This window comes from Panulirus ornatus, chromosome 20 (genome assembly GCF_036320965.1).
Source record: "Panulirus ornatus isolate Po-2019 chromosome 20, ASM3632096v1, whole genome shotgun sequence".
Lineage (NCBI taxonomy): Eukaryota > Metazoa > Arthropoda > Malacostraca > Decapoda > Palinuridae > Panulirus > Panulirus ornatus.
Window position 1 is genome coordinate 72,505,443 of NC_092243.1, and position 19,493 is coordinate 72,524,935.

General features: G+C 38.3%; 2 protein-coding genes across 3 annotated transcripts in view; one reads left to right on the forward strand and one right to left on the reverse strand.

Annotated features, from left to right (window-relative positions):
- Sgt1 (suppressor of G2 allele of skp1) overlaps positions 1-16,839 on the reverse strand; it is a 51,693-nt gene extending 34,854 nt beyond the window's left edge. The window contains exons 1-5 of one of the 2 annotated variants that reach the window (XM_071675233.1): positions 16,703-16,839; positions 10,716-10,767; positions 10,227-10,317; positions 6,803-6,940; positions 5,841-5,957 (exon numbers count right to left, since the gene is read on the reverse strand). In XM_071675233.1, the coding sequence (XP_071531334.1) occupies positions 5,841-5,957; positions 6,803-6,940; positions 10,227-10,317; positions 10,716-10,767; positions 16,703-16,722 (418 nt within the window). In that variant the 5' untranslated portion in view covers positions 16,723-16,839. The remainder of the gene's footprint in view (positions 1-5,840; positions 5,958-6,802; positions 6,941-10,226; positions 10,318-10,715; positions 10,768-16,702) is intronic. The other variant, XM_071675232.1, reaches the window with a different exon arrangement.
- Positions 16,840-17,013: 174 nt separating this feature from the next.
- Positions 17,014-18,965, forward strand: LOC139756129 (N-terminal Xaa-Pro-Lys N-methyltransferase 1-A-like). The gene has a single exon (XM_071675234.1). It carries the CDS (start codon positions 17,381-17,383, stop codon positions 18,158-18,160), a length of 780 nt encoding a protein of 259 aa, XP_071531335.1. The 5' UTR covers positions 17,014-17,380; the 3' UTR covers positions 18,161-18,965.
- Positions 18,966-19,493: the final 528 nt, after the last annotated feature.

The following is a 19,493-nucleotide window of genomic DNA, read 5'->3' on the forward strand; positions in this document are numbered from 1 at the left end:
GTTTGTTGAATGTGTTTGATGATAGAGTGGCAGATAGAGGGAGTTTTGGTTGGGGTGGTGAGCAAAGTGAGAGGGTCAAGGAGAATGGTTTGGTGAACAGAGAAGAGGTAGTGAAAGCTTTGCGGAAGATGAACGCTAGCAAGGCGGCGGGCTTGGATGGTAATGCAGTGGAATTTATATATAAAGGGGGTGACTGTTGTTGATCGGTTGATAAGGATATTCAATGTATGAATGGATCATGGTTAAGTGCCTGAGGATTGGTGGAATGCATGCATAGTGCCAGCGTACAAAGGCAAAGGGGATAAAGGTGAAAGTTCAAATTACAGAGGCATAAGTTTGTTGAGTATTCCTGGGGAATCATATGGGAAGGTATTGATTGAGAGGGTAAAGGGATGTAAAGAGCATCAGATTGGGGAGGAGCAGTGTGGTTTCAGAAGTGGTTGAGGATGTGTGGATCATATGTTTGCTTTGAAAAATGTATGTGAGAAATACTTAGAAAAACAGATGGATTTGTATGTAGCATTCATGGATCTGGAGAAGGCATATGATAGGGTGGATACAGATGCTTTGTGGAAGGTTTTAAGAGTATATGGTGTGGGAGGTAAGTTGTTAGAAGCAGTGAAAAGTTTTTACCAGGGATGTAAGGCATGTGTACAAGTAGGAAGAGAGGAAAGTGATTGGTTCTCAGTGAATGTTGGTTTGCGGAAGTGGTGCATGATGTCTCCATGGTTATTTCATATGTTTATGGATGGGGTGGTTAGGGAGGTGAATGCAAGAGTTTTGGAGAGAGGGGCAAGTATGCTGTCTGTTGTGAATGAGAGGGCTTAGGAAGTGAGTCAGTTGTTCGCTGATGATAAAGCGCTGGTGGCTAATTCTGGTAAGAAACTGCAGAGCTGGTGACTGAGTTTGGTAGTGTGTGAAAGAAGAAAGCTGAGAGTAAATGTGAATAAGAACAAGGTTATTAGGTTCAGTAGGGTTGAGGGACAAGTCTATTGGGAGGTAAGTTAGAATGGAGAAAAACAGGAGGAAGTGAAGTGTTTTAGATATCTGGAAGTGGACTTAGCAGTGGAGGGAAACATGGAAGCAGAAGTGAGTCACAGGGTGGGGGAGGGAGTGAAGGTTCTGGGAGCGTTGAAGAATGTGTGGAAGGCGAGAATGTTATCTCAGAGAGCAAAAATGGGAATGTTTGAAGGAATAGTGGTTCCAACAACGTTATATGGTTGCGAGGCATGGGCTATAGATAGGTTTGTGTGAAGGAGGGAGGATGTGTTGGAAATGAAATGTTTTAGGACAATAAGTGGTGTGAGGTGGTTTGATTGAGTAAGTATGGAAAGGGTAAGAGAGATGTGTGGTAATAAAAAGAGTGTGGTTGAGAGAGCAGAAGAGGGTGTGTTGAAGTGGTTAGGACACATGGAGAGAATGAATGAGGAAAAATTGACAGAGGATCTATGTGTCAGAGGTGGAGGGACGAAGGAGAAGCAGGACACCAAATTGGAGGAGGAGGGATGGAGTAAAAAAGATTTTGAGTGATTGGGGCCTGAACATACAGGAGGATGGAAGGCATGCAAGGAATCGAGTGAATTGGAACAATATGGTATACCAGGGTGGACGTGCTGTCAATGGATTGAACCAGGGCATGTGAAGCGTCTGGGGTAAACCATGGAAAGGTCTGTGTGGCCCGAGTGTGAATGAGTGGCCTTTTTTGGCTATTTCATGTGTGGTGGGGTGGCAACAGGAATGGATGAAGGCAGCAAGTATGGATATGTACATGTATATATACGTATATGTCTGTGTATGTATATGTCGACATGTATATGTATGAATATGTGCGTGTGTGGGCATATAAGTATATACATGTGTATGTGGGTGGGTTGGGCCATTCCCTATCTGTTTCCTTGTGCTACCTCGCTAATGCAGGAGACAGCGGTTAAGTCTAATAATGAAAAAAATGAAATATTCTAATATACTTATTGAGAAATGAATTCCATTTATAAAACAAAAATTAACAAACTTTGAACCCTGGTAGAGTCTTCTCTTCACAAGAAATGTACCTTCTCAAAGGCATCCCCCTACAAAATAATATGGTTTCTTCCACATCAAAAATCTGTTTAGAAGAATAACCACCTTCCTTGATTGTTGCCTTGAGAGTTCCTAGGAAATTTTTGGCAGCCATGACATCAGCACAAGCAGTCTCAACAGTCATGTTGTGGTAATTGTTGATTTCTTTAAAATTTGCAAACCAACCAGGACTTGCTTGAATGAAATGTCTTTGTAGCTACTTCTTCCACTCCCAAGTCATCATATATATGCCACACCTTTGCTTGTATTACAAGCATGCTGATGAGAACACTCTTTTGAGTTTGGTGTTCGATCCATATGTCCAACATTCATTCCATTCTCTCTATAAATGAACTTCCAGAGTGCAAGGTCTCAGATGCACTGATTAATATTCTGCTCTTGACATGTTCCTTGAGCTTGTCTGCATTTTCTTGAGTAGTCCATAAAGAAGATTCAGTAAGTTCAAGGGTATGCTTAATATCACCTGTTCGCTCACATCTCTCATAATGTTTAAGCACATCCATTTTTACCTCAGTGGCGATGGCCTTATGCTTCTAAGCACCATTGGTATCATAAACCTTAAAAGAAGCTTCAGTGGCATGATGCAAGGGGCAAAATACATGCAAAGCACAATATACAGCAGCACAAAATACTGGCACACTCTGTAGCTCTAGAATGTATCCATGCCATGTGTATGCTAGTTTTTCTCACAGCACTAGAAATGCTAAAACACCATGCTCTCAGCCTAATGATGACTGCATTATTCCAAACTTAAGCCTGCACAAATTACAAAGCATAAATGGATGGTGCAATAACCTCTTCTCATCATCCACTGACAGGTTGTTCTTTACTTTGGCTATGGGCATCTCTAACAATTTCTGTTGCTCTACCTTTCCTTCACTTTCCCATTCTGATGGTACTATAACTATCTCTCCCTAAGACAAAACAACTCTCTTTGGTTCCTGTTTTCCAACTTGGATAACTCTAACATTCCTTCATTCTTGATGCCCCTCTCACTAATCCTACGCCCCACCCCGTAATCTCTTTTTGGACTGTCCGAAAAGTGCTACTCTCACTGGACACAAGCAAGGCTTATGGTCCCGATGGCATCCATCTGTGTGTTCTGAAAGAACGTGCTTCTGAACTTGCAACTGTGCTTGTTTGTCTGTCCTGTTTCTGTTTAAAAACTAAGACTTTTCCTTCTTCTTGGAAGCAACTGTTGATACATCTAATCCCAAGAAGGGTGATCATTCTGACCCCTCTATTGTCCATTGCTTTGACAGCGACCATTTCCTAAATTTCTGAATCCTTCCTCAACTCCCATATCCAAAGACATCTTGAATCTCATAGTCTTCTCTCTAATCACCAGTATGGCTTCCACAAGGCAATATCCACTAGAGATATTCTTTTCGATCTTACTAATGTCTGGTCATCATCCCTAAAAAAAATTTGGGAAGTCTTATGTAGTCGCCCTCGACATATCCAAGCTTTAGACAGGGTGGGGCATCAGGGTCACATCTCTAAGTTCCCCTCTTTTGTCTTCCCTCTCACTTTACTCATTCATACCTAACTTTCTATCCACCCGATCTATCTCTCTGGTTGTTGAAGGATCAGCCTCTCCCCATTTCTCCATCAACAGTGGCATCCCTCAAGGTTCTCTTCCGTCCTCTACACTCTTTCTCCTTTTTATCAATGGTTGTTGATGGATCAGCCTCTCCCCATTTCTCCATCAACAGTGGCATCCCTCAAGGTTCTCTTCTGTCCTCTACACTCTTTCTCCTTTTTATCAACACCTTCTCTTCCAGAAATAATCACTCATATGCTGAAAAATCAACATTGCATTCATTCACATCCTTCAATTCTGCTCCTTCTCTCACCTGATCTGCATCTCATCTTGACAAAACTTCCTCAATAAACTCGGACAAGTTATCTCAGAGGCAGATGAAATCTAGATAAGTGTAATGCCTCCAAGACCCAGTTTCTATCTATCTCTCTATCGAAAACTCCTAAAAGCTCTTGTCTCTCTGTTGAAGGTTCTGTAATTCCATCTCTTGAATCAATGAACATACATAGAATTACTGAAACATCCACACTTTCTTAGACACCCCCACCACATTATGGAAATAGTTTAAGTCTACCTCTAAGAAACTGGAAGTCCTGTTCATATATAAAAACATCTGAATAGTTGCTCTAATTATACAAGAGACTGATTCATCCTTGTATGGAGTACTGCTCTTACATCTGGGGTGGTTTTAGCTCTGAAGCTTTACTTGAGGGAGTTGAATCAAAAGCAATCTGACTTATAAACTCTCCCAGGCTAACTTCATAACTTGGCCCTCTTGCCTTATGCCACAATGTTGGTTCACTTCCCTTCTTCTATAGGACTTACTCTAGATTATGCTCCTGAGAGCTGGCTGCTTGTGTGTCCCCACCACTAGTGAGACCATGCAATATTCGGCAAGCTGTTGCATCACGATTACGATGTGGCTGTTTGCAACTCATGGATGAGCCATTTTGATAGCAGCTTCTTTCCCTATGCCTCAAAGGTCTGGAACTCTCTTGCTTCTCATGTCTTTCCCAATGACCTGACACAGGTTTTTCACTTCCTCCAAAATTTGTATATATTTTCCCAGGTCCCCTCTTGGAGTGGCTGAGTGGGTAAAACATACTACTCTGAGGGGGTTTGGGCATGAGGAAAGAATGCAGGATGGGAGTTTACATTTAGAGTGTATGGTAGTATGATTAAAGGGGTTGGTTTAAGTGTAATAACACCTATGACATAAAGTGGGAGAGTAATGGGGAAGAGAAATGGTGGAAGAAAAATGGAGGAAGAATGCATGAAATGATGTAAGCAAAGGAGGCATTTATGGACTGGGATAAGTGGAGACTCTTATTGTGGCCAACTCCTTGATGGGAGTTCCCAGATGGAATGGGTATCATAAATATATAATCTTTTCTTATTTCATATCAAACATTGTTCTACTACTACATTTTAACACAAACCAGGCAATCTGGATAACAAACACTGTTTTGTTCTGTAAATTTCAGCTAATACCTGAATATTTCAGGAATTTGGTAAACCCATTTCCCTACACAAATTTCCAAAAAACCCTTTAAACATCTTATTTCTTTCTAAACATTTTTGTAATAACAGAATATAAACCTGTATAACATATCAACTGACACTGCAACAAATGTGGTAGAGTTTATAACAGTAAGAAATCGCAACGTCAGGAAAGTGATGCAATAAAGACATGCATCCAGGACAAACTGCTTGAATATATCTTTAATTTCTTTTCTGGTGCATATGTACTGACATAAAATATTAACCTGGAAAGAAAAGCCCTTGAGCTCTTATTTATTTTAACATTTACCTATGTTTTGTATGGATACATTTAGTAATTATATCCAATATTCACTTTATATAAGTTATGACAACCAAAACATACTAGCAAGGAATACAACCTCAATTTACAGCACTACACACATGGAAATGACAATGAACATATGCTTTTTCAGTTTACAATCAGGATCTCAGGTGTAAATAAAGCACAAGATGTAAGGAACACAGAACTTTAGATCATATTAACCATAGCTTTATAAAGAGACTGAAAATTTCACATATCATGAATATACTTTTTTTTCCAGAAAAATCACTTACTTTACTATAAAAAATGAAGCATCTCCCAAAACCTGGAACATGACACCCATATACTTGTAACCCTCAAATTCAATAACAGATCTAACTTACAAACATACGAATATAATTTTTGGGTTCTTACCTGTAGCTTTCTCAGTACTATTTGAAGGGGTGTTATCACCAAGCCCTAACTTCTTTATGCGCTCCTCACACCAAGCAGTCCACTGGCCAAACTGATCAAAGCTACCAAATTCTGATCCTGTATGGGGTACCAACCAAGTGAAAATGTTAAAGTCTTCCAAATAATTATTCCTGCAATGTTTTTTTTTCCCCTCAGATAGAGGTGTAGGGCAGGGCATTGGTAATTAGCTGTGGAACTGGTGTTGGAGTACGGGAATAAGATAATGCTGAATGTTTAATGATGATGATGGTGATGATGATAATAATGATGGAGGTGGCAGTGATATGAAGCAAGGTGGTAATGATTACAGGGTATGAAGGGGGTAATATGATAAGATAAAAGATTGGTAATAAAGGAAGCAAAATGGAAGCGAAACAAAATGGTAGTAACAAAAGTGAAGAGGAAAAGTGTAGGTGGTGGTAAAACAGTGGGGGGAAGGGGGGATGGTACAGAAAACATGTGGTAATAGTGAAAAGGGGCATGGTGAATGTGATGTAGCAATGAGGTCCTCTGTGAGAAATATTTCGTAATCCACTAAAGATATATATCTTCAGCACAAAATTCTCTACTTGGGCAAGTAGCTACCTCATCCTATTTTGACTGTGTGTGGTGGAATTGTACAATAATTGGCACCATGGCTCTCAGGTACACCAGACCTGTAAGTGTGCATATCATGACTGGGTGATACACTTTGCCGAAATTATTCCAATCCTTTTTTGCATCTAATGTAAATGTCATGATCAACAGCACATCTTACAAATTTCAAAGAAAACAAGATGAGTTTTGGTTAATCTACCGACTCAGGTATCATGCACAAGAAAAACCTGTACATCTGAAATTCATTTCTATAGAAAAGCTTGAAAATTGAACTGATGTTGAGCAACCTGCTGTTTAACCAAATCTGATAATACTTAACAACACACCTGCTTTGGTTTTGCCCTTGTTGAATGTGTCTAAAGACTCGACGTACTGTCCTAAATTGAAGAGGGCCTTGCCATGCACCAGATGAGCTTCAGCACTACCACCGAGTTCTATGGCCCGTGCAGCATCACTGCTAGCCTCTGTTCAGGTAACAGTAAAACTATTATATCTACTGACATTACACTATTTCCAAAAACTGGATCATCTAAAAAAGCTTTGGTTGAGAGGTGCAAAGTTTATGTTAAATATTAGTTCATGAGTCTGCAGCTGTTGTGGAGGAGGTTAAATGTTTCAAATATCCTTCAACCTGTTATTCTGGTAAATGGTACTAGTTACAATTAAACTTCCAAAAGAGGTTGAATCTATATTTAGTTCAAAGCAAAAATTCCATTTCAAGTGTTCAGTGAAGTTTAAAATACATATCTAGACTAATATAACAAATAATACAGAATAAACTGTGGTATCAGCATGATAATGCTGTCAAAATATGAGTTTATGTCTACATTTTTAAAAATTCTTATCTTTGATCCATCTGTATCTCTAATGCCGCTTCATTCTGGGAATTCCAATCAAGAGGCTGGTCATCACACAGGAGTCTCCATCTACTGCTGTCCTTACATGTCTCCCTCATGTACACTGTTCAATGAATTCTTCCACCACTTCTGTCCCTCCAGTATTCTTCCACTCTACTTCCCAATGTCAAAGACTTCCTCTCACACCAACTCCCTTAATCATACCATCATATGCTTTCCTTGTAAACTCCCCTCTTCAAAGTATTACCTTTCAGCCACTTTACCACTCCACAATTCCTTCCTTTTGCATCCCTGCCATATACCATATAGGAATAAAAATAATTTCTATAAAACACTCAGAGGTAATACAAGTTATATCAAAACAATGAAGAAAATGTATGTACTCCAGCTCTAAATTATAGAGATAAATAATTAATGAGTAATTGGTAATGTAAGGAGGCCTCTCTCTATCTCTCTTCCCCAGAATACACAAATATTTCCTTAAAAAAACATACTGAGGTAAATATGGAAATATAATTGATCACACAATAATATGACAAAGAAATGACAGAATAAGAATGATTTCTGTTCCAATGCTCATAGGTTAATACATCAAAAGACAAATGAACAAATTTCAGTCGTACTAAGGAGCTCTAAAGCCAAAACGAATTTCATTTTGAATTACATTTTGTATAACAATTTGACGAATAAAGTATCTTATCTTATCTTATCTTCTCCTCTCTCTCTGTTATCTCTCTCCCAGATAAATACATACACATTTCCTTCCAGAAGGCTGACAAGTAAGAGTATAAATTACGAAAAAAATCAATTGATATAGTAGTACTAGTACTGCGAGGCAAAGAATTATACGTACATCATACTCCTTAAAGCACGATACTATGTTCAAAGAAAAATGACATATTTCAAAAGTATCTTAGTTACTTGCCCCTCTGAGGTCAGAGCATGCTTGCTGGACAAACCAAACTAAGACTTCTATTCTAAAAGTTATCTAATAACTATCTTTTCTATTATACTTGATAGCCATTTCCCATGTCAGCGAGGTAGCACCACGAAATAGGCAAAGAATGACCCACCCACTCATATACACACATACATATATATATTTCTTTCTTTCTTTTATACTATTCGCCATTTCCCGCATTAGCGAGGTAGCGTTAAGAACAGAGGGCTGGGCCTTTGAGAGAATATCCTCACGTGGCCCCTTCTCTGTTCCTTCTTTTGGAAAATTAAAAAACACACACACATACATATCAACATATACATACACATACAATGACATATACACATGTACATATTCACATTTGCTTGCCTTCATCCATTCCTGTCGCTACCCTACCCCAAAGGAAACAACATCGCTACCCCCTGCTTCAGTGAGGTAGCACCAAGAAAACAAACACAACAACAACAACAGTCTTTAGTTGTCATGTGTAATGCACTGAAACCACAGCTCCCTATCCACATACAGGCCCCACAGACCTTTCCATGGTTTACCCCAGACATTTCACAAGCCTTGATTCAGTCCATTACCATTAACAGCACATCAACCCCAGTGTACCACATCATTCCAATTCACTCTATTCTTTGCATCCCTCTCACCCACCTGTATGTTCAGGCCCTGATCGCTCAAAATCTTTTTCACTCCATCCTTCTACCTCCAACCTGGTCTCCTGCTTCTCCTTGTTCCCTCCATCTCTGACACATATATCCTCTTTGTCAATCTTTCCTCACTCATTCTCTACATATGTCCAAACTATTTCAACACACCCTCTTCTGCTCTCTCAGCCACACTCTCTTTATTTCCATACTTCTCTCTTACCTTTTCATTACTTACTTATTCAAAATGGGGAGGGAGCAGGGGGATGGGAATCCTCTACTCCAGTTTTTACTTTTCCAAAAGAAGGAACAGAGAAGGGGGCCAAATGAGGATTTTCCCCCTCGGGCTCAGTCCTTTGTTCTTAACGCTACCTCACTAGAGCTGGAAATGGCGAATTTGTATTAAAAAATTATCTATTTATTTCTTTCTTTTTCTTTCATACTATTCACCACTTCCCACGCTAGTGAGGTAGCATTAAGAACAGAGGACTGGACCTTTGAGGGAATATCCTCACCTGGCCCCCTTCTCTGTTCCTTCTTTTTTTTTTGGGAAAAAAAAAAAAAAAAAAAAAAAAAACGAGGGGAAGATTTCCAGGCCCCCGCTCCCTTCCCTTTTAGTCACCTTTTACGACATGTAGGGAATACGTGGGAAGTATTCTTTCTCCCCTATTTATTTACTTATATCTAATCACTGTTCCCATGTCAGTGACGTAGTGCCAGGAAACATGAAGAATGGCCCATCAAAACAGGGTAGAAAACTTTCTTGATTATGTTAGACATTAGCTGAAGATGTATATAAGTATACTGTAATTATGTACGCACTGGAGCCACAACATTACGGTCAAGGGTAATCTATCTAAAACTTTGATGCCTGTTCTAAATGGAACTCCCTCAAGGGGGTGGCCACAACAATAGTCTCTCCATATTTAGTGGACTCCAGGGCTGCTTTTTAGCCTTTAGTGCCTCACCCTTAACATTCTTTAGCAGATGGCAACTCTAGTGCAGTTTGTGGAGGCTCCTACCTTTATAAGCTTTACAGTTTCAGAGACCTGTGACTATAAATGGTTAACATTCTTAACTTTTAATAAGTCCATGAGACATTTTGCATTGGATAAATCTTTGAGTTCTAAGTTTGTCTTTTTCAAGCAAGGTAGGGAACATGAAAAAAAAAGGGTACAAAGATAGAGTTCTAACCATCATTATAAGAAAAAAGTTAATACACAAGTAAAAATAAACCTACGTACCTTTTTGATGATAACTTGAGAATAATGGTAACCTGAACAAAGAATGAGTGCCTTACCTTTAAATTTCTCAAGTTTCAGTAGGTTCTGGGCTCTAAAGAGAAACAGTTCAGGGTTCTCTGGATTTCCCTTTATTTCACAGGTAATTAGCTGAGGAGAGAAGAGAGAATTTATGTTTTCAAAGACACGTCAAAGAACATGAAAATTTGAAATTATTGAAACACACTTCTCCAGCATAACTCAAACCCACTTTAAACATCAGATCACTTCTGTTCATGAGCACCTATATCATCTTAAATAATCATCTGGAGATAATTTGTGTTAATGCTTTAAAGCCTAACTTCTGTTTTAGTGATGTAGCATCAACAACAAATGATGAAGAACCTCATTTGTACACACCCTCTCTCTAGTACTCTTGTATAATTAAATGAATTTTGTAATCCATTCATTACATTGCACTTAAATTATACAAAAAAAAGAAAAAAAAATCCACATTGCTATTTTGAATAATCCTTTAAACAAGGTGATAACAGGTAATAGTACTGTACCTCCACAGCCTGGAGATACTGTCCATCAGCGTGCAACCTGCTCACTTCAGTTCTGTTAGGAATACATGATTTGAGCATAAATTCAGCTAAATCTCACTGATTACTCAAATACAGTAAAAAAGTCTGAGTTATGGTGACAGCAGTGCATTTTAATACTAAGAGTAATCAGATAATAGCCTACCAATACCAAACATTCCAAACATTATGATTATATAAGAGGATACCCTCCTATGGTGTCCCAAACTCTGTCTACAAGTCATAACATCATCAGCTTGAAATCACCGATAATAAAGTTACATCATCGGCAGAAAACAAAGAGTACAGCACTGTACAGAGCATTCTAAATGCTGCTGGAGCTCTACTGATGGGATCTTGGGGTTAGATAATGGACTTACTAACAATAACCCCCTTAGGAAATAAGTGCTATGTACTGATATTCACAAAATGTTTGAAATGAAAATATATGAACCTAGCCAATGGAAATCATATCTAGTTCTAGGACTGAATAAAAAGTTAATCACATTATGAAGTTGCATGGCAAACCCCTTGGACCAAGCAAGGCGGAGGTTCCTTATGCTGAGGGCATTCCAGAGGGAAAAAATGGCTCAGGGCATTTTTGCAATTTTAAGGAAATTCTCCAGTTTAAAACTAAAGTACCTGCAAACCTGCGAGAACCCATTTTGGTCACAAATATATCAGACTGGTAGGGCATTAATTCACAAAGATAAATGTAAAGCTAATCTCTGTCAAATCCTTAAAATAAAAGCTGACCAGTCAGTACTCCCATTACATTTTCTAAACTGGGCAATGCTACATTACTTTTTCTAAACAAAAAATAAATCTACATAATATACCTAAACCCAATAAATGGAATAGTGATTCATCATAAAAAAATCTTTGTTGAGGAGGAAATTATTAAAGAAATATACTTTCTATGTAAAAAATGCTGCTTAAGGTTGAAAAAAAAATAATTTGTTACATAATCCTAGTAGAAAATTTAACAAGGTGTATATAAGAAGCAATCATGCCAAAAAACAGAAGAAAAATGCATAAATTTGATCACTTAACACTTAACATGAAGAAAAAATTATGGCACATTCCAAAGTTATATACGCATATCGAAGGAACTGAAAACACAAGGATTATTCAAATACAACAAATGCTACAGGAAAAAAATTAAAACAAAGAAATTAAACAAAACCTTAAACAATTACATTAAAAAATCAAATACTAAATTGATAACAAAGACCTCAATATTAGCTGATACAACACATTCTAACTACTTAAACATATTACAAAACCGAAAAGAAGGTTGGATCATAATATAAAAAACCTTACAGTCAAGAATGTGTACTGTTGTAAACAAAGCAAATTGGACACAGCGGGCTACTGATATTCAACCTGTGCTCTTAGACCACATCCTGTAAAAGGTATGGGTCCAAGTTAGGTCTTTCACGGAGCTAACCTCCAGGTCCCAGAATGAAAGCCCTAACCCTCGGAAAGCACTCATGCTTTCTTGACACCATGCTCCTCGCCAGTTTAGGGTGGCAGACGTTACATGCACGGTGTCCTTCCCGGTTAACTCCATACGCCCCTAAGGACTTACGGGGTACCGTAGTAGCTGCACTTATGTTCATGTGCAGCCAAAAGCACGAAGCAGACTCCAGAGACCTGCGTATCTGTGACGCAGGCCTCTGACCCTCTGGAAGCCACGATGTCTGGCTTCTGGATGGACCCTGCAATAGGAATGCGAGGCTCGCAAACCACCTTGTAGCCCTTTTGTCTCAAGTTAGAACAGAAATAGTTTTGCAAACCTAGAACTCTTAAAATTCTTGAAGAGATAGATACCTGCAGTTCAATACCTCTTTACTTAAAATATTTTCAAAACCCTGGTGAGTTCAATACCTCTTTACTTAAAATAATTTCAAAACCCTGGTGAGTTCAATACCTCTTTACTTAAAATATTTTCAAAACCCTGGTAAGCTCAATACCTCTTTACTTACAATATTTTCAAAACCCTGATGAGTTCAATACCTCTTAAAATATTTTCAAAACCCTGGTGAGTTACTCCATACCTCTTTACTTCAAAATTTTTCAAAATCCTGGTGAGTTCCATACATCTTTACTTAAAATATTTTCAAAACCCTGGTAAGTTCAATACTCCTTTACTTAAAATATTTTCAAAACGCTGGTGAGTTCAATATCTCTTTACTTTGAATATTTTCAAAACCCTGGAGTTCAATATCTCTTTACTTAAAATATTTTCAAAACCCTGATGAAAATATAATAAAATGCACATTGAATTATTCTTGGTACCAGATCCTATGTTTTCTCTAAGAAATGATCACACTTACTTGATAACACTTTTTTCAGTGAGCCATTTTCTGCATTAACAAGGTATTGCCAGAAACAGACGAAGAATGGCCTCATTTGCTCATAACCACTCTCTAGTTGTTGTATAATGCAAGGAAACCAGATCCCTCTGTCCACAATCAAACCCCACACACTTTTCATGCTTTTCCCTAGCCATTTCACATGCACTAATACCAACAGAATCCCTTGTATAGAAAATCACTCCAATTTGCTTTATCCCTGGCTATATGGTATGTCAACTACTGTATTACGATAACTATTAATGACTAATTGTTCAGGCAAGTGCATAACATATAAACAATACTGTTTATACAGTAAATATTCCAGTTTATCTGCCACCTTGGCAATCTAAATGTACCTTACTCATGTGCTTATCCAAAGTTTGGAAATATCCAGGTCTCCGTGATCTTACGTTCTTTCATGATTAGTTAACCAGCAAGCATCATGACCTCCCAGTTCCGCAGTATGTAATACTTCAACTAGGTATTTTCTACCAAATGGCTGAAATACACCATTATCTATCTATCTATTAATTTAGTTTATCTATAATTCAAAGCCACATTCATTCCACCCAGTCCTCAAGTCTTTCCCTCCCTTTATTTCCCTCAAAATCTGACAATTTCATATTCTAAGTCAGTCTCTCCTAATTCATTTTCTCCCTTTGTCCACCCCATTTCAGCACAACCTCTTCAGCTCTTTAAGTCATACTCTTTGTACAAACACATCCCTACCTTACATTCTCATTTCTTACTTGATCAACTCTCCTCACACCACATACTGTCTTTAAGCATTTCATCTCTAACACATCCACCCACTTTCCTAATCTATGATTTCAAGGCCCATATCTCTCAACCATACAGCTCCAACAGGGATACTCACAACCACAAGGAAACCAGATCCCTCTGTCCATCAAACATACCCAACTTTGCCCTTGCAGTTGGTGAACTTACTTTCCACACACTCATCGATACACTCATGGTCTTTACCTCCCCACATCCATCCTATGGCTCAGTTCAACTCCCATTGTTTCATCCAGTTCCATGTCCATTCGCAGGTATCTGAAACATCCCACTTCCTACAGGTTCACTCCATTTAAACTCAAATACAAGCAGACATATTTCTCTTCCCACCTTGACTTCAATATCTAACTTTTATTCACATCAACTCTCAACGTCCTCCTTTCACACATGTACTGACTCACTTTCCAGGTTTTCCAACTCAGATCCACCCCTCCTCACTATCCCTATCCAAAAACAGGTCAAACAGCCATGATGACATCACATACCCTTGACAAAAACCCATCTTCACCTAGAACCACTCACCTTCCTCTTACTCTCTTTATAAAAACTCCTCTGCTTCTGGCAGGCTTCCTCCTCACCATATGTTCAAAACATCTTCCACAAAGCATCTCTGTTTATTCTTTCATACATTATCTAATGATCCAGAAATGCCATATGCATATCCTTCTCTTTAAGTATTTCTCACACAGTCTCTTGAAAGCAAACATCTGATCCACACATCCTGAATCTACAATGTTCCTCCGCAATCTGATGCTCTGTGTATGCCATCACCCTATCAATCACCACTCTCCTATAAAACTTATCAGGAATAATCACATAAACTTATAACTCTATAATTCGAACTTTCACTTCTGTCCCACCTTCCCTCCATGTACTAGCATTATACAGGCACTCTCTCTTCCATCCAGCACTGCAACTTGAGCCATAAATACACAGAAAATCCTGAAAACCACTCAACAATGCAGTCACCTCTTTTCCTACAAAATTCAACAGCAATCCCTTCCACTCCAGCCAACTGCCATACTTCATCTTATGCAGTACTTTCTCCATCTCCTCCCTTTTCTCCGAATCATATGTCATGACTCTTCCTCTCCATGTACCTCTAAATCACAAACATCCCACGTCTGCCACCCTATTATTCAAAAGTCCTTCAAAATGCTCACTTGATCTCTTCTTTTCCTGATAACACTTCCCTGTGTGTTCTCACTGATGCTCCACCCATCCTCTTTTCTCCTCACACGATTCACCTCCTTCCAAACAATAACCTTGTTTTCCCTGGGTTTACTGTACTATCTCACCCCATCCTTCATTTGCCCTCTTTTTCGGTCCCAACCACATCCTCTTGAATATCTCCAAATCACTCACAGTGCTTCCATGCTGGTAATGCTCATACACCTCTCATCTCTATTTCATTAGAAATTAAACTTTATCATCTCCTCTTCCATTACCCTTTCTTATATGCCAATATCCTGTCTTTCATGTGCTACACATTTCTCCCACCCATATACGAAATGCTTCTCTAAAAACCTTCCACTCCTCACATACTTCCCTGGTTTTATTTACCTGAACCTTTTGCTATTCTTTACCAACCTCCGCTGGATTCTCCTGGCAAAAGCCCTCTGTCATAACTCAATTTTAAGATTTCTTTCTCTTTTCTTAAGACACTTATATACTTCCAAATCTTATCCATATCTGATATATTATTATCTATTTCCTTGGCAATATTTTTCACGTTTATATATTACTTTTGTTACATGTTACTTTTTTGTTACACGTGTCATATCTTTAAACTTTCTTTTTTCCTCTTATTCTTCATATTCCTCAATCTATTTAATGCCATTCTAGGTTTTAAACCTTGAATCATGCTTTCATCCACAGCAGAGTTAAAGTGAAACATGAGTATAAATCAAACCTATGAATACCTCAACACTTCCCCATGTGTCTTTACCTCAAGACTACGATTTATCTTCATATCTAACAATTTTGTTAAATTGTACGAGAGATGGTGTTGGTATTGCTCTGCTGTACCGGCTGTATCTGGATGAAGTACACTCATCATACAAACCTCCCATTATCGATCAAATGCAAGGACTGTAAGTTAACGTTTGCTTATCAAATGACAATATCAATAAGGTAAACTTAAGATAAGAGGAAGTTAGCTTAGGGTTTTATGAGGTCTGTACATTTAAAGAAGTGCTATGAACCACTTTACCTAGATTCATCATAGCCCTCCACACTGTGATTACCTATTACCATATAGAGTAAAAATTGCCTCAATGAACATTCTTACCCAAATCTGAGTTACTTTTACAAATCATAAAATAAATTTACGAATATCCGTTTCTTCCAAGTTATTTCCGAATTGGACTTTTACCGTCACACGACTCCTACCTTTTTCTTGCTAATCCCAAAGTCAAATTATCGGCAAAATAGGCTATATATAGAATATATCAAGTAATTCATAATGTCTGCTTCATCATTGAGGTATGTCTGGCTCATTACTTTGGTCCACTGAAACTACAGGAAACTCTTGATAACTTTAGAACAATGTTCAAGTACCTAATAACACTACTTCATTTCCCCCTCACGGGCCGAACTGCTCTCAAAAGACATTAACGTGGACAGTGGCGGAATAAATAAATATAATCGAGAGAGTATATAACCTTACAAAGCAAATATAGGACAATGGATAAAGAACTTCCCATGTACGAAAACATTTAACACAATTTGAATCAATGTTACATTTCCCTGATAATATCATTACGGGGACAAAGGGATCTTAAACTCAGCGAGACTGCAGTTGGCGAGGCTTACTGTAACGGTGTGACTGACATCACTTAAATATGTGAGTTTGGCCGGGAATATATAACCCCTTGCAGAAGACACTTGTGTGTGGCCGATGTTTAGCTCCTTCATCAACCAGCCCAGAAGATTCTCCACCCTGACACCTTTCCAAAATAATTACCTCATCTTTCTTAACAGTTATGGAATAAATACATTTTATATAACGAGGAGAGTACAATATAGTCCTAATTTAAATCTTATAATTTATATTTAAATAATATTTATGACTATTTTATTTTATTTTTAGAAAGTGTCTAGCCTTCTCCTCCTGAGTGTTTATTTACATTGTGGCGAGCTGGCTGGTCGGCCACGAGGGCAGGTGGAAGAAGAAGGACTTTGCCTCGTAGTACCTGTCTCCACGGCCTTCACCAGCGGCCGTGTCCGGATACAGCAGCAGAAGACGAGGGTGGGAGTAATCTATAAGGAAGCTGACCCGGGGAAAAGACCGGAAGATGGTGCCGACAGTTACATGGCTTCCATCAGTGAGGACAGTAGAAGTGATGGATATCATCAGTTAAACTATGTGAAAGTATCTGGTTCATATATATGTTCAACGACCATGCTTAATTGAAGTTATGAACTAAGTTATCGCGACTATTGGTAGTGTAAAGAGCAACCAAGAAGTTCCTGTGAAAGAGTCGGGTCGTCATGGATGCCGACGGAATGGAGTTCGTGCTGAACCCTGCAGTGTCGGACTACCAAGTGGACAAGACGGACGAGGACGACCCAGAGGAGTCTCTTCGGAAAGCAATTGCTGCCCAAGAAGACCCGGCATTTTATTCCGACGCCGCGGCCTACTGGGAAGGCATACCTGCCACGGTCAACGGCATGTTAGGAGGATTTGCCCACATCAATGTTCCTGATATAAGCGGATCTGATCTCTATTTAAGAAGTATTTTTAAGATGAAGAATCCGCCTGGACACGGAAGAGCGGTGGACTGTGGCGCAGGCATAGGCAGAATAACCAAACATTTGCTTCAGAAACATTTTGGGAAAGTTGATCTTGTCGAACAGTGTCAGAACTTTCTCGACCGTGCCAAGGAAAGTTTTAAGGGCTCCAGGAAGATTGGTGACTACCTTTGTCTGGGCCTCCAACATTTCTCACCAAAACCAAACACGTACGATGTAATTTGGTGTCAGTGGGTTTTGGGTCATTTGACTGATGCGGACCTTGAAAATTTTTTCCAAAGAATGGCGCATGGACTTAAACCCAACGGTGTGATAGTGGTCAAGGAAAATGTCACATCATCAGGCACGGTGGAGCTTGACGAGCAAGACTCATCCGTAACCAGGCCAGAACAGTTACTCTTGGAAATCATTGAACGTGCTGAGCTCAGAATTCTGAAAAACACAAAACAAACAAATTTTCCAAAGGGTTTGTATGAAGTGAAAATGATGTGTCTCAAACCCAAAAAAATATTATGTTAACCTTTTTACTCTGAAAACTTTAAGGAAAGAATACACAAGGAAAATATTGGTTACACAAAGTATTTAGGAAAATAATGCAAGGAACATAAAATTAGCATAAGGAACATATTTGTTATACTGAAAGCATTAAGATACTCAAGAAGCGTATATGTTACACTGAAGGAATTATGGGAAATACCAAAAGGAACATATTTTTTATATTGAAAACATTATGATACACAAGGAACATCACTTGCTAAGTATGTACATTTTCACTCATGATATTTATTTGTCATATATGATGCCATATATTTATTTTGTAAAGTTTGCACATATCATTATCATGATATCTAGAATAGTCTTGGACTGTTTATTACGATACAGATGTAGTACAGTATTTGTATTTTAAGATTCCTCTCCATGTAGATTACATGGAAATATACTGAGAAAAAGAATCACACGTAGCATTCAGCGACTTATTTGTGTCACTGATCGTTAGGTATATAATAAAGTACCTGTTTAGATTTTAAGTGATTTTTAAATCTCACCTCCCAGGATGTATTTCAACATTTGTACTGTTGGTGCTTTGTAGTCTTTCAGCATTCAAGCAGTATTCCGTTGTTTCTGTTTTTTCTTTTTTCTTGTAAATTTGCAATGAAATGAATGATTTTCATTGTAACAGGCAAATTTGTTTTAGGAATAAGCCAAAAACATTGATGATTGACTATTGTAATAACTATTGCTTGAGTTGATGTATGATTATCCAAGATTAATGATTGACTTTTGTAATAACTATTGCTTGAGTTAATATATGATTATCCAAGGACTCTGGTCTTTTTTTTATGGTTTTCCTGTTTTTGAGTATATAAAACTATTTATAAAGTTGTGACGAGAGAAAAGATAATGGATTTATCATGAACATGGTTTGTGGTTAGAATTCTAGAATATGATACATTCACACAAATGTAGAAAGTCTTTGAAACATTTTGTAAATGCCAACAAAAGCACAAAATTATACTGTAATGAGAATGGTCAAGTGTGCAGATTAACCACCCAAGCACCTTTACCCCCTGCTGGAGCCTGATTTTAGTATCATCCAGTGAAGCTAGACGTGCATCCAGCATGAAATGTGATTTGTGCATAATTCACTTTAAATCAACTGAATTTTTTCACAGATTTCATGGGTCATTAACTGAAGTGTATGTGGTTTTACAAGCAGGTATCTTTGGTCATTGGTTATGCAGTTACTGGATTTATATACGTTTCTCATGTTGATAGATAACATACAGGTTTTCCTTGGCATTGGTTACCATGCAGCTTTTCCACTTAAGTGATTTCTGTGCAGTTTTCTAAG